Below are 15,544 nucleotides of genomic sequence, written 5' to 3'. Positions count from 1 at the left end.
TGATCCTCCCACCTTGACCTCCCAAAGCGCCGGGATTACAGGTGTGAGCCACCACGCACTGCCCATGCACATATTAATATATACATAGGCCATCCCTGGAAGGTCATACAAGACACTGGTTTAAAAAAAAAAGGTTGCTTTGGGGAGGGAAAAGGAGGTCTGGAATGGAGGGAGACTCTTCTTTTAGTTGGGTAACTGTAAATCACATTATTTAGCTACTGGTTTTACTTCTAGTGGGAGATTGGCACCTGCAGAAAAATGCAGGCGTCTATTCAAATGTACCTTCTTTCCAGAAGCCTTTCGTGGGCACACTAGGTATTCCCAGATTGCCCTCCCGACAGTTATACCAGCCTTCACCTCCCTGAGAGGCGCGTGCCCCATGCACCCCGCGACGATTGCAGGGAGGCGCCTTGGCCAGCAGAGGGCGCCAGAGGACCGCGCCCCAGGCCTGGGGCGGGACCCCTCGTGCGGGGAGCTGGGGAAGGCCTGGCCCTGCCAGGTCCGAGGCCACCTAGGCCGCAGATGTCGCCCATTTCCGGGAGGACCTGACCCCACAGTATCAAAAGTGTCACCTCGCCTTCTCCTACAAAGGGAGCTGGTCTGCGGCCGAGAGGCCTGGCCCGAAGCCTCCTCTCACCTCATGGTCTCCGACGCCTGCAGGAGGAGGGAGTGGGGCCAGGGCGGGCCTGGAGGGGGTAGCGGGGACAATTCGATCCGATCTGAACAAGGCCCCTCGCCTCTGCGTTGCCTCCCACCCCCATGCCCCGCGCAGGTGCCCGACCGCTGAAGGAAAGTGGAAAGCGGGAGGCCCAGGCAGTGGCTGCCTACAAGTACTTGATTGAGCCCCCATTACGTGCTTTGAAGAAAACAGAATAAGGCAATGAGAGAGAAAGGTGGGCTGGGCGCGGTGGCTCACTCCTGTAATCCCACCAAGTTGGGAGGCTAAGGTGGGAGGATCAGTTGAGCCGCAGAGTTTGAGACTAGCCTGGGCAACATAGCGGGACCCCATCTCTACAAAAAATAAATTAGCCAGGCATGGTAGCACATCTCAGTGAAAAAAGGGGGAAAAAAGGAAAAAAGAAGGTGGGTGCTGGGGCAAGGGTGGGTCCTACTTTGGCTAGGGTGATCAGGGAAGGCTCCCCTGAGGAAGTGACTTACATTTTTTGTGTTAAATATATTATTCATACCTAAAAGTGTTTAAATTGTCTCTGTACACTACAGTGTCATGAAGATATGGTAAAATAAATAGTCTATGTACAGTAGAAAGACTAACAATAAAGATCCCTCCCTGCCTAGGAAACAGATCATTACCAAAATTCTAGAAGCTTCATGTGCAGCCTGTTCTTGCCTCCCCTCCTCACCAGCCACTCTTCAGAATTTTGTGTCAAACATCTCCTTGCAGCCAGCATAGTGGCTCACCCCTGTAATCCCAGCACTTTGGCAGGCTGAGCTCAGGAGTTCCAGGCTGCAGTGAGCCGTGATCGTGCCACTGCACTCCAGCCTGGGTGACAGAGCAAGACCCTGTCTCAAAAACAAAACAAAAAAACACTTCCTTGCTTTTCTAATTCTACAACCCCCACATACATTCCTAAATAATATAGCGTTTCATTTGCCTGCTTCAGAACCTCGTATAAATCCAAATAACTGTGCATTTGTTTGTGACCTCTGCTCGATGTTGTGTTTTGAGATTTATCCCTGTTGCTGCATGGAGTTGTAGTTCATTTTTATTGCTGTATAGTATTCTATTACAGGATTGCACCAGGGTTCATTAATCCAGTTTACTGTTTATAAACATTTGTGTTGTATCCAGTTTTGTTTTTGTTTTTGCTTTTTTTGCTATTAGGAACGAGGGTGCAATGAATATCCTTTTTTGTTTTTTTGGGGTTTGGGCTGGACAACAGTTCTTCACCTTGCTTGGCTGCTCATTATAATCCCCAGGGGAGTTTTTTAAAATGCTGATGCCAGAGGCCCCACCCAGACTAATTAAATCAAGATGTGGGTGGGGGTGGGGCAGGCCGAGGCTTAGGTGTTTTAATCCTTCCCTGTGGGGATCTAATGTGCTGCCAGAGCTGAGAACCCCTGGGATGCAGTTGGTTTGAGGGCAGACTTGTCAACTGCAGCCCCTAGGATGCAGTTGGCTTGAGGACAGACAGGGAGAGGAGTCACCTGTTGCTGGCTGATGCCAAACTTTTCCAAAGTGACTATGCCCACCGACCCTCTCGCCAGCTCTCACGTCCTCATCAACTCTTGATAGTGACCAAATTTTTCCTTGTCCTTCTGATGGGTGTGAAATGGCAGCTCACTGTGGCTTGAATTTGCCATTTCTCTCTTTACTAAACGAGGCTGAGCAGTTGGTGAAGTTGTTGCTGAAATAAAGAATGAAAGGAAGCCAGTGTGAAGATCTAGGAGCAAAAGACGTAGGGGAGAGGAAGAAGAGCGACAGGTGCCAAGGTGGGAAAGGTCTGGGATGTTGGAGGAACAGAAGGAAGGCTGGGGGCGGGATCCTTGTGCATGGGGGAGGGAGAGAGGCTCAAGCCAAGGTCAGCCGGGGTCAGGGCAGCGGGGCCGAGTTGGCCGAGGAGAGGACTTTGGCTTTTACTCTGCGACAGGCGCATAGGAGGGTTTGAGCAGAGGAGGGGTGATCTGGCCTCACTCTGGCTTCAAGCAGAGGATCCTGATTGGAGCTAAATTGACACGGGACGGGGAGTATTCCGCCTAATGACTGCTGCTTACTGCCTCTGTCTCCCATCCTACTCCCCACTCTCCAGCTAGAACCAGGGGAGGACGATTTTGTTCACGGCTGTTACAGCCGGCACCAAGTGACTAAACAGACAATAGTTCTGCCCTTCAGGTTGTTGGTGGGGTTGGTGTGGGGTGCTTATAGGTTTTTATCGTCTTCCTTCACAGGTGGAAACAAGAACGGTGAGACCTGTGAGGTTTATTTCAGCGCCACCCCCCGGGCCTGGTACGCCTCCCGGGGAAGCTGGGGTGGGGGTGCAGCTGCCCCTCACTTGGGCCCACCCCACATTCATTCAGTCAGGGCCCCTGTGGAGCTGTGTTAGAGCCTTTAGACACAGGATCGAGGATCTTCACGGGGTGAGGAGACACGCCTGGCCCATCCCTTCCTTCTCCCGCCAGTCTACAGGGATCTTTTTCAACGAAACTCTAACCAGGTCCCTCCTCAGTTGAAAATCCTTCGGTGGCTCCCCAGTGCCCTTGGGGCAAAGTCCAAACTCCTACGAGGCCCTGGGGCCCAGCACATCTGACCCCTCCGGGCATGCCCACCCCACCCCATCCCTGGAAGCTGCTCTCTAGGAGTTTACTCTGAAGCAGTTGCCACTTCTTCCCTTGGGCCTTTTCCCTTGATAATTCTTCACTTCCTCTGGGAAGTCACCCCGACCCCCTGTCAGGTGACCCGCCTCTTAACGGTCGCCGCGTCCCGTCTCTCCCCCACCAAAGCACACTTCCCTTTGCATTGAAATTGTCTGTTTACTTCGTCTGTCTCCCTCACTGGACCAGGAGTTACCCTTCGGGAGAGGCCCTGAGTGTCCTGTCCGGGGCTGTGCCCTGGCCCCAGGTACAGTGCCCCACACGTGCTGGGTGCTCCGTAAACACTGGATAAGGGAAGGAACGGGCGCTCTTCGCTAGCTGGGCCAGGCTGCTTTGCAAAAAGGCCGTGGCATTTCGCGCCGCCAAGAGCCACGTGCGGTGTCCGTTTCCTCGCTTCCTCCCCAGCAATGTGCATTTCCCTCGTCAAAGCCACGCTCTCCAGGCGCCAGCTGGGCGGAGGAAATTTCCGCCCCCTCCCAAGCCCGAGGCGAGGGCGGGCGTCGGAAGGTCAGGTGTCCCGGCCGGCGCGCAGCGCCAGGGGGCGTCAGAAGCGCTCCGACCACGGGGCGCTGAGCGGGTGGGCGCGCGGCGTCCTGCCGGGGTCCCCACCTCGCAGGGACCTCGCTCCGCTCGACGTCCCGCCCCGGACAGCCCCAGCACGGGGGACGACCCGCGCTGCGCCAGCGAACCCCGCCTCGAAGGAGTCCCCGCCCGGGCTCCCAGCGCCACGCGGCGCGAGCCCGGCCAGCCCCCGGCGCACCTGCTCGGGGAGTGGCCTTCGGCGGAGACGAGCCTCCGATTGGCGCGGAGGTGACAAAGGGGCGTGGCAGATAAGGCCCCTCCCCTCCCACCCCCTGGAGTATTTAAGGGAGTTGGCGGCGCTGCTGCACTTATTGCGCCGCGGCACGGCCTAGCGAGTGGTTTTTCTGCGCTACTCCTGCGCTACTCGGCGACCCGAGTGCCTCGGCCACCATGCCGCGCTCTTTCCTCGTCAGGAAGCCCTCCGACCCCAATCGGAAGCCTAACTACAGCAAGCTGCAGGACTCTAATCCAGGTGCGTTTGAGGGGTGCTGGGCTCCAGGAGGTTTGGGGGAGACAGGCGAAGGCTGCGTGGGGGGCACCTGAGGGAGGCGGCCTGCCTGAGCCAGGATCGAGTCACAGGATGTTTTGTGGAGCATTGCGGGCTCGGGCTCGGGAGACCGGGCAGGTGGGTCCCCAGTCCTGGGGATCTGTCTGGGTGGTTGGGGGAGTGCCGGGTAGAGTGCAGGGGTGTTGCGCTTGGGGGGCCTTTGTAGCCTGCGAGAGGCGGAGGAGCTCCGCGAGAGGGGAAGGAGAGGAGGCCTGTGTCAGGAGGGCCCTCTGGACGCTGCTGGGGAGAGTCCGGAGTCCAGAGGGTTGAGGGGAGGGGTGGGGAGACGAGATGTGTGTGAGGAGGGGGATTGGGGCAGGGTGGTGGCTCCGGCACTGGGGTGATGGGGTTCTGGCGTCAGGCTGGGGATTTGGGACTTAGAGAGAGATCTGGAAATGACCCCCTTCAACTGGGGGTCCTACGTGTGAGAGACTCAGATTGGGTGACCTGGGTGAGGAGGACAGGAACCTGCTCTGTCCTGTGGATAATTTTTTTGATCTAATTATGTATTGAGAATCAGCTCCACCCAGCCCCTGGCCAGCGGTGGGCTCATGTTTGTTGATTGAGTGAATGATTTAATTAACGCCTGACTCTGCTTTTTCTCCCTCAGAGTTTACCTTCCAGCAGCCCTACGACCAGGCCCACCTGCTGGCAGCCATCCCACCTCCGGAGATCCTCAACCCCACCGCCTCGCTGCCAATGCTCATCTGGGACTCTGTCCTGGCGCCCCAGGCCCAGCCAATTGCCTGGGCCTCCCTTCGGCCCCAGGAGAGTCCCAGGGCGGCAGAGCTGACCTCCCTGTCAGATGAGGACAGTGGGAAAGGCTCCCAGCCCCCCAGCCCACCCTCCCCGGCTCCTTCGTCCTTCTCTTCTACTTCAGCCTCTTCCTTGGAGGCCGAGGCCTATGCTGCCTTCCCAGGCTTGGGCCAAGTGCCCAAGCAGCTGGCCCAGCTCTCTGAGGCCAAGGATCTCCAGTCTCGAAAGGCCTTCAACTGCAAATACTGCAACAAGGAATACCTCAGCCTGGGTGCCCTCAAGATGCACATCCGAAGCCACACGCTGCCCTGCGTCTGCGGAACCTGCGGGAAGGCCTTCTCTAGGCCCTGGTTGCTACAAGGCCATGTCCGGACCCACACTGGTAAGTGCCTCTCCAGGCGCCCCCCACCGTTGCTCTCTCTGGCAGCTTTTGTGAATCCGGGCTTGCTGTTCTCGTTCCCAAAGTTGTGGACACTGAGGCCCCGAGTTTTCTAACTTCTAGCTCAAGTTCCGGGGCCTGGCTCTCTGGAAACGTTTGGCAGAAGCGTTCTTCATCAGCTAAGCGGGTGGGCAAAGCAGACACCTTCCCAGTCCCCTGCAGCCTGTTTCTCAGCCAAATGGATTGGAGCTGGATATGGGAAAGGTGCAACCAACACCTTGCTGTGGGGGCCAGGTGTGAAGGGGCCCTCCCGGCCCCACCCTCTCCCGGGTCCGCCCCCTCCCTAGCCAGACAGGATGTTGTCAGACCCCCCACCTGGCTCTGAATCCTTCTTTGAGAACTTTCTCAAAGCTTAGGCTGATGTTTCTCTTCTGTGAGCCTCATTTTTTCTTTCAGATGGGCATGAGAACAGCTTGTGGGGTTTCTGTACAGGCTAAATGCGGGAATGCATATGGGAAGCACCTGGCAAAGTGCCGGGTACCTGCTAAACTCACAAAAATGGTTCCTTGACATTTGCTCTGCTTCCCTGCTGTGTGACTTTGGGCAAGCAACTTAACCTCTCTGAGCCGCAGGGGAGAACTATGATAGCATATGTTTTAGAGAGTGGCTGTAAAGGTGGCTAATCACTTTATAGTAATGTATTATACCCGAATGGTTCGCAGGTCGGCTTCCCCACCCCCACTCAATCCTAGCACACAGACCAGGAAACGGCATCTTTGGGGCAGAAAACAAATCACGTCTTTCGAAAATTTACTAAATGTCTAGAAAACTTTCTGGACATGGAGAAAAGATAGAGCTTTTTAGAACTTGAACGGTGGCAGCCACTGTGCCTGGAGCTGCTCTTTGGAGAGTGACAGTTGAGGGAGAAGATTCCACGGGGTTCAAGCTGGCCAGGTTCTGCCATTTCCTGGCCCGGCGCCTGACCTCTGAGCGGTGAGGGCCAGTGAGGTGTCCGGGAGGACTGGCATTTCGCGGGCTTTATTGGCATCTTATTCGACTGAGACTACCCATTTCTCTTCCTTCGTGCACCAGTAGCCCTGATTTTAACATGTAAAGGTCCAGCTGCCTGGCCTCCTGCCCAGCTCACAGGGCTCTATTTTGGGAGAGTTGAACCCCTCAGGGTGCTGCCGTCCTGCCCGCCTCTCTCACCTCCCATCCGGACATTATTTTAATGTCAAGTCATGGCTGAGACACAGAAATCCCCTTGAAATGTATCACTGCGGTCCTCATTGACTCCCATTGTGTGCCTTAATGGTGGGCTCAGTGGGTGGGGGCTGGGAGGGGTGGAGCAGGTGCATGGGGCAGCGGTGCCCAGCACCTGTTCCAGTCACAGCTGCTGGCCCACTGCGTGGCAGGCCCCTTTAATCCGGGGGTATCGCATGTACAGTGCCCCCCTCGGCACCCTTTGTCCCCGCCGGCCTGGTGCCGATTTCACACTTGCCAGGAGTACCATGAAGGCGTCTGGGGGCCGAGGGATCCGAGGAGTGGGGGTCTGTGCCTCCTGCGTGTGCACACAGCCCCTGCCCCCAGCCCATCATGTCCTAGACTGTCTCCTTCCCCTTTTGTTGGGGTTCAGGTCTCATCACACTTTGAGCACCTACTGTGCAGGAGGTGTAGTGCTCAGGACTTCACCAACAGCCCTGGGAAGGGAAGGGAGGTGCCGTCATAACTCCAGTCTTACAAATGGACTCCAGCCCCTTTTCCAGATCTCCAGAGTCAGCCCTTAGTTCACAAGGGTGAACTTACCCTTCTCATTCACATGAAGACTTAGAATGCAGTCAACAAACCCCTCAGGCGTGGTGTGCGGAGGCTGCTGAGTAATGGCAGAGTGCAGTAGTGCTCAGGCACCCCTCCCCCAATCCTCTATGTCCCCCACCCTTTGGAGTGGCGAGTTTCCATTTCTGCCCCATGAGACTGAGTCCAGCTTTCAGGCGCTCCACAAGTCCCTATTGAATTCATAGGTCCCATTGGAGCCATCCTCTGGACTCCCTCCTACCCTGGTAGCTCAGTGTGGCACCCTAGGCACCCAGGAGGTGATGGAATGAATTCACTCTCAGCTCTTAAATTCCATCCAGCGCTGGGATTTCATGGGCGGGCCCTGGCCTTGCGGGCACATCAGACTGGGCGTGAGGGGATTGGAGAATTGCATGTTTTTAAAAAAGACTATTCAGTATTATAGAATAGTGTCTAGCACACAGTAGGAGCTCAATAGATTAAAAAAGAATTATAGACAGGGTCTTGCTTTATCACCTACGCTTGTCTCAAACTCCTGGCTTCAAGCAATCCTGCCTCACTCGGCCTCCCAGAGTGATGGGATTACAAGCGTGAGCCACCACACCCAGCCTCAATAGATTTTTGTTTAATGAGTTACTGTTATGACCTTTTATTTGGAAAATGCTGCATCCCCCAGAAAAAAACAAATCAACATTATTGGTGTTTTTGGAACTATAGCTTTTTGGTTGGAGCAGGGATTGTTACAAGGCATGAGTGAGGGGGCAGACTCCTCTGAGGCCTTTTTAATTTTTGAAACAGACTTATTTATTGTCTAAGGGCTTGTTGAGGACTTACTGGGCACCCAGTTCCGTGTGCTTTTCCCAACAAAGCCTTGGCCAGGCAGATGGTGTGTCAGGGGCACAGGTTTCTGTGGCCTCTTGGGTGATAGAAAGGAGCCCAGGCCCTGGGCTGGGGCTTAGAATGGACTCAAAGGAGGCCCCTGCCCTTATGGGACTCAGCCTGATTGGAGAACAGACAAGGAGATTTGGGATTACAGCTCAGGAGGTGGGGTGGTGAGGAAAGCAGGCTGCTGGCCGGGCCCCAGGAGTGGCCTAACCAGCTTGGAGGTGGGGGTGGGGAAGCCTCTTAAGGCTGACTCTGGCTTTGGCCCCCAACAAAGTAAATCAAGGAATGACTCCAGGACTGATCGTAAGGACACCAGTTACATCCTCCCTTGACTGAAGGCAGTAAGGACAGTGGGTGAAATGAGAGGCTTTGGGGTCCTGCCAGGGGACCCTGAACATGCTACTTCTGGGCCTCAGTTTCACTGTCTCTGAAATGAGGACCACAGTAGGATCAAGTGACAGTAGGACGAGTCAGTAAAGGTGTTCAGTCATTGTTGACCACTTCGCACGTCCCTGCGGGATGTGGATGAGTACTGTACCCTGTCTTCTGTCACTTACCAACCTCTATGAGTTGGGGGTGAATAGCCCCATTTTACAGGTGGGAAAATGGAGGCTCAGAGAAGCCAGACAACTTGCCCGGAGTTGCACAGTGGGAAGCAGCAGAGCTCTGTCAGTTCCCGGCCTTTGGACCCTGGCTGTCTGTTTGACTGAGGCCTGGCTTTCCTGGGATCGTGGGATTCTTTCAGGGTTTGGGGTATGCGGGGAGGGATTCCCATCACTGCCAGCCATTGTCCCACGGCTCACTCTGCCTTTCTGGCGTTCTCTTCCCAGGCGAGAAGCCCTTCTCCTGTCCCCACTGCAGCCGTGCCTTCGCTGACCGCTCCAACCTGCGGGCCCACCTCCAGACCCACTCGGATGTCAAGAAGTACCAGTGCCAGGCGTGTGCTCGGACCTTCTCCCGAATGTCCTTGCTCCACAAGCACCAAGAGTCCGGCTGCTCAGGATGTCCCCGCTGACCCTTGAGGCTCCCTCTTCCTCTCCATACCTGCCCCCTGCCTGACAGCCTTCCCCAGCTCCAGCAGGAAGGACCCCACATCCTTCTCACTGCCATGGAATTCCCTCCTGAGTGCCCCACTTCTGGCTGCATCAGCCCCACAGGACTTTGATGAAGACCATTTTCTGGTTCTGTGTCCTCTCCCTGGGCTCTGGAAGAGGCCTTCCCGAGGCCATTTCTGTGGAGGGAGGGCAGCTGGCCCCCAGCGCCGGGGGATTCCTGAGCTGGCCTGTCTGCGTGGGTTTTTGTATCCAGAGCTGTTTGGATACAGCTGCTTTGAGCTACAGGACAAAGGCTGACAGACTCATTGGGAAGCTCCCACCCCACTCAGGGGACCCCACTCCCCTCACACACACCCCTCCACAAGGAACCCTCAGGCCACTCTCCACGAGGTGTGACTAACTATGCAATAATCCACCCCCAGGTGCAGCCCCTGGGCCTGCGGAGGCGGTGGTAGACTAGAGTCTGAGATGCCCCGAGCACAGGCAGCTATTTCAGCCTCCCGTTTGGCGGGGTGGCACCTGTTTCCCGGGTAATTTAACAATGTCTGAAAAGGGACTGTGAGTAATGGCTGTCACTTGTCGGGGGCCCAAGTGGGGTGCTCTGGTCTGACCGATGTGTCTCCCAGAACTATTTTGGGGGCCCGACAGGTGGGCCTGGGAGGAAGATGTTTACATTTTTAAAGGTACACTGGTATTTATATTTCAAACATTTTGTATCAAGGAAACGTTTTGTATAGTTATATGTACAGTTTATTGATATTCAATAAAGCAGTTAATTTATATATTAAAAAGTCTTTGGTGTCATAGAGGAGTGGGTATTTTGAAAGGTCTTTTTGGTAAGGGAGGAGGGGACAGGAATTCCTGAAGCTTAGATATTTCTGACACAGCCTTAAATCTTGTCCTTGGAAACATCATAGGGCTTTGGAGTCCTGGGTGTCACTGTCAGGGACCTTAGGAGACTGGGTTTTTTCCCCTTGGCCTGGGTGTCCCGTCTGCTGGTGTTTGAGTGAGCCAGCGGCATCCATACGAGCTCTTCACTTAGACACTGTGGCTCTTTACTTTCTCATTCTTGAATTTTGAAGCTGATCTGGCCCACGGGGTGCAAAGCTGGCTTCCTGGGTCTTATCAACTAGGCAGGCTGCAAAGCTCTGCCCCAGGACTGCAGGTCTTTTGGGGTGGGATTGTCCGCTTCCCCCAGATGCGAGTGGAATGCGACCAAGGAGACAGAGGATGTCCTTCCTGTTTCCAAGGGCTCTAGGCCCCCTCGGGCCTCCTTGTCAGTCCCACACCTCCATCTTGCTGCTGGGTACCAAATGGCCTTTGATGCGAGGAAATTGGCTGGCTGGAGCCAGTAGGGTGAGAAGCCAGGCCAAAGGGTAGGGGTCACTCCGCTTCCTGCTCCGAGGACAGCGGGACGGTCAGCTTGCGTCTTGGGCTAGGGTAATTCATTCCCTGCCGGCCGATGGTGGTGACCTCACCACTGGGGGCCTCCTGGGGCCAGGAGAAAATGAGTGTCCTTTTTGAACACAAAAGGTGCTGGAGGTGCCAGTTTCCTGCGAGGAGCTGAGGCGTCCCAGAGCTTCGGAGCCCCAGAGTCAGGCTGGGGGTGGGGGAGCTTCATGTTCCAAAGGAGAGATGATTCTTTCTTCTAAACAGGAAATGGTGACCCGCAGGCCGGGAGCAGCCCTTAATGACTTGCAGCTTTCCTCCCAAAAGGAAAAAAAAAAACGTTCTCTAACAATCGCCAAATTGTGGCCTGCCTCCCTGAAGGGAAGTTAGGGAGTTGGGGGGATGGGGGTTGGGCATCCATGAGCTGGAGGCCTACTGTGTCCTGGGTCCCTGCGGGTCCCTGTAGGTCATCTCCATCCACCCACAGTAGGTGCTGAATGAATGATTTCGTGACTTCACATGATCCCTGGGGGTCGGGCCTCCGGAAAATGAGGCACAGAGGTGGGTTTGCCTGAGGTCACCAAGCCCGGCCCCTCGGGTCATCCTGGGAGTTAGGTAGGCTGGGCTCACGCCCCTGACTCTCAGGGCACTTGGAGCAAGGCTCTCTTCCTCTGGGGGCCCCAGTTTCTGCCTCTATAAAACAGGGTGACAGTAGTGCCTTCCTCTCGGAGACCGTACAGAGGCATTCATTCATTCAGGGGTTTCGAGGGCACCATGTGTGCCAGGCCCTGTTCCAGGCCCTGGGGTTACAGCCGTGAACAAGACAGGCCATCCCTGCACTCATGGGACATACGTTCTGGTCGGGGAGAGAGAAAACAAACAAGTGATTAAATAAACAAGCCGCTTTTCTACAGCGATGGTGCCAGGACAGAATGAAAGAGTGCCAGGCACTAGAGAACAACGGGGTGGGGCTCCCCAGGCCAAGGCGGTGAGAGCCCTGGAAGAGCTGAATTCCAGCCCGGACCTGAAGGAGGAGAAAGATGCCAGCAGGGAAGGATCTGGGGGAAGGAATAGCAAGCCTGCTGGAATGTGCTGCCCCCATGAGAAAGACCAGGATGGCGGAGGGACTGGGAAGACAGGGTGGGAGAGGAGAGTGGGCCCAGCTCTGCAGAGCTTGTGGTGCTAAGCAGGTGGGAATTTTGTCTAAGCCCCTAGGGCAGCCACTGGAGCTCTAAAGCAGGAGAGTGCTGAGGCCTGCTGTACCTTTCCTACAAAGATCTCCCTGGCTGCTGGGGAGAATGGATCTCAGGGGTCCAGGAGGAGAAAGACAAAGGCAGGGAGACCATGAGAAAGCCAGAGGGAACCAGGCACCATGGCTCATGCCTGTAATCCCAGCAATTTGGGAGGCCGAGACAGGCAGATCACCTGAGGCTAGGAATTCAAGACCAGCCTGGCTAACATGGCAAAACCCCGTCTCTACTAAAATAAAAAATTAGCCGGATGTGGTGGGGCATATGCCTGTAGTCCCAGCTACTTGGGAAGCTGAGGCAGGAGAATCGCTTGAGGTCGGGAGCTGAGATCTCGCCACTGCACTCCAGCCTGGGTCACGGAATGAGACCTTGTCTCAAAAAAACAAAACAAAAAAAGGGCCAGAGGGGAGGGGGGAGGGAGGGAAGGGAGGGAGGATGGTGGCCTGGCTCAGGGTGTTGGTGGCCTTGGAGATGAAGCCTGTATTTAAGAAACCTGTGGCAGTTGTGGCCACCCAGACCATGGCCCAGCACACCTGAGCCCTAGTGGGTAAGAGTTATTTAGAATTATTATCTGGGGAAGCTGGGCATGGCGGTTCACATCTGTGTAGTCCTAGCTATTTGGAGGCTGAAGTGTGAGGATCGCTGGAGCCCAGGAGTCCAAGGCCAGCCTGGACAACACAGCGAGACATTGTCTCTACAAAAAAATTTAAAAATTGGCCAGGCGAGGTGGCTCACGCCTGTAATCCCAGCACTTTGGGAGGCCAAGGTGGGGCAGATCACTTGAGGCCAGGAGTTCGAGACCAGCCTGGCCAACATGGTGAAACCCTGTCTCTACTAAAAATACAAAAATTAGCTGGGTGTGGTGTCATACGCCTGTAATCCCAACTACTTGAGAGGCTGAGCGTGAGAATCACTTGAACTCGGGAGGCAGAGGTTGCAGTAAGCCGAGATCATGCCACTGTACTCCAGCCTGGGCTACAGAGTGAGACTCCGTCTCAAAAAAAAAACAAAACTGGGCTTGGTGGAGCGAACCACCAAGGGGACGTTGGATCTAGTGGGGGTAGATACTATGAAGCTGAAAAAAGAATGGGAAAAGCCTCTATATTCTGATCCAGAGCAAACCCTAAATCACTAAGTGAAAAAGAAATCACCGGCAGATGTGCTCCCTTCTGTGGGAGGAAGAGGGATGAAAATCATCAACACGTGATTCATTCTTGTTTTTATTTGCATACGGAGACTCTGGAAGTTAGGACAATATATTAACAAAAGTGGTTCCCTAGTGGGTTGCAGGGGGTAGGATTGGGGTGGATAAGGACTGGAGGGAGGGAAGAAGGGAGCCATTTTTTAAAGATTTTTAAGACGTTTTACTTTGAAATAATTGCAGCCTGACAGAAATTGCTAGAAACAGTAAACTGGAATCGCACATTCAGATTCTTCAATACATTAACATTTTATCATGGATACATCTTCCCTCTCTCCCTAGACACACACACACACATTATTTAGTTCTGAACCATTTGAATTTGTTTTTTTTTTTTTTCAGATGGAGTCTCGCTGTGTCACCCAGGCTGGAATGCAATGGCACGTCCCGGCTCACTGCAACCTCTGCCTCCTGGGTTCAAGCGATTCTTGTGCCTCAGCCTCCCCAGTGGCTGGAATTACAGGCATGTGCCACCATGCTCGGCTAATTTTTGTATTTTTAGTAGAGAAGGGGGTTCACCATATTGGCCAGGCTGGTCTCGAACTTATGGTCTCAAGTGATCTGCCCACCTCAGCCTCCCAAAGTGCTGGGATTGCAGGTGTGAGCCACGGCGCCCGGCCTGAACCATATGAGAGTAAGTTATAGACACAATGCCCATTTACTGCTAAATATTTAAGCTATGTGTCCTAAGGATAAGGACATTCTCCCATAGTTTCATGATCAAAATTAGGAAATTTAACATTGGTGCAATGCTACTCTGTAATCCATAGTCATGATCACATTTCTGCAGGTGTCCCAATGATGTCTTTCACAGCATTTTGGGGGGTGTAGCTGCGGGGGAATGACCAAGGTGCAATGCAAGGATCACACGCTGCGTTCACTTGTACTGACTCTTTTATTTATTTATTTAAAATTTTTTTTCTGACAGAGACAAGGTCTCACTCTGTTGCCCAGACTGGTCTCGAACTCTTGTGGGTTCAAGCAATCTGCCTGCCACAGCCTCCCAAAGTGCTGGGATTACAGACGTGCCCAGCTACTTGTAACTGACTTTTTTTTTTTTTTTTTTTTTTTTTTTGAGTTTCGCTCTTGTTGCCCAGGCTGGAGTGCAATGGCATGATCTCAGCTCACCACACCGTCCACCTCCTGGGTTCAAGCGATTCTCCTGCCTCAGACTCCTGAGTAGCTCAGATTACAGGCATGTGCCACCATGCCCGGCTAATTTTGTATTTTTAGTAGAGACAGGGTTTCTCGATGTTGGTCAGGCTGGTCTCGAACTCCCAACCTCGGGTGATCCACCCGCCTTGGCCTCCCAAAGTGCTGGGATTAGAGGCGTGAGCCACCGCTCACTTAATCTCTTTTTTTCCCCAAGGCAGCCCTTCAGCCTTTCTTTGTCTTTCACGACATCGACGTTTTTTGAAGAGTACAAGCCAGCTGTTTTGTTGAATGCCCTCCAGTTTTTTTCCTGATGCTTCCTCATAATTACATTTGGGATATGCACTTTGGGCAGAACCACAGAGGCAGCGTGTGTCTTGTTTGGTGCAAGGTGTCATGAAGCACATGAGGTCAGCTCATCCCAGACTGACATCAACTTTGACTGCTTGGTTAAGGTGGGGCCCGCCAGGTCCCTCCTTGCTGAAGTTCCTCTTTTTCCCTTTGCACTCAGTCTGTATCTTGTGAAGAGATACTTGGAGACCATGTGATGCCTCCTAGTATCTCCTCACAAGATACGGAAAGGACCATGTGATCCTATGATGCCTCAAACTTCCATCCACAAGTTTCATCCCTTTCAGGTTCTTTTTGCCTAAATCAATTACATTTTACCATGGTAGTTACCAAATGGTGATTTTCTAACCTCATCATTCCTTCTACTTTACTGGCTGGCTTTCTCCTGCAGGACTTCCCCTCTGTCGGGGCAGCGGCTTAGAGCTGTGGGGTTGGGAGAAATAGGGCTGGGAGCAGCAGGATCTGGCCAGGCCATTAGATATTCCCCGGGGACTTTCTTTAAAACGAGTCCAGGAAATAAACTGGCTATAAAGCCAGTCTCCATGCAAGTGTCAAGGCAGGCAGGTCTGGGGCCAAGGCCATCTCTGGGCACATCTGGGCTGCATTACTGACCTATTGGCTACTTATGGGTATCCTCTGAGCTGAGACGAGGGTCTCCTGGTAGACAGATATCAGGACTGTCCTTGTTCTTCTTTGCGTTCAAATTGTTTATTTTTTTCTTTTTTCTTTTCTTTCTTTTTCTTTTTTTTTTTTTTTTGAGACAGAGTGTCACTCTGTCACCCAGGCTAGAGTGCAGTGGCTCAATCTCTGCTCACTGCAGGCTCAACCTCCTGGGCTCAAGAGATCCTCCCAGCTCAGCCTCCTGAGTAGCTG

General features: G+C 53.9%; 1 protein-coding gene across 1 annotated transcript; it reads left to right on the top strand.

Moving 5' to 3' along the window:
• Positions 1 to 4,228: 4,228 nt before the first annotated feature.
• Positions 4,229 to 10,119, top strand: SNAI1 (snail family transcriptional repressor 1). The gene is made up of 3 exons (XM_003252924.4): positions 4,229 to 4,384; positions 5,070 to 5,597; positions 9,104 to 10,119. Exons 1-3 carry the CDS (start codon positions 4,303 to 4,305, stop codon positions 9,286 to 9,288), a joined length of 795 nt encoding a protein of 264 aa, XP_003252972.1. The 5' UTR covers positions 4,229 to 4,302; the 3' UTR covers positions 9,289 to 10,119.
• Positions 10,120 to 15,544: the final 5,425 nt, after the last annotated feature.

The sequence above is a fragment of the Nomascus leucogenys genome, chromosome 13 (genome assembly GCF_006542625.1).
Source record: "Nomascus leucogenys isolate Asia chromosome 13, Asia_NLE_v1, whole genome shotgun sequence".
Lineage (NCBI taxonomy): Eukaryota > Metazoa > Chordata > Mammalia > Primates > Hylobatidae > Nomascus > Nomascus leucogenys.
The sequence above is the reverse complement of the archived record's forward strand: the minus strand, read 5'-3'. Positions and strand labels throughout refer to the sequence as shown.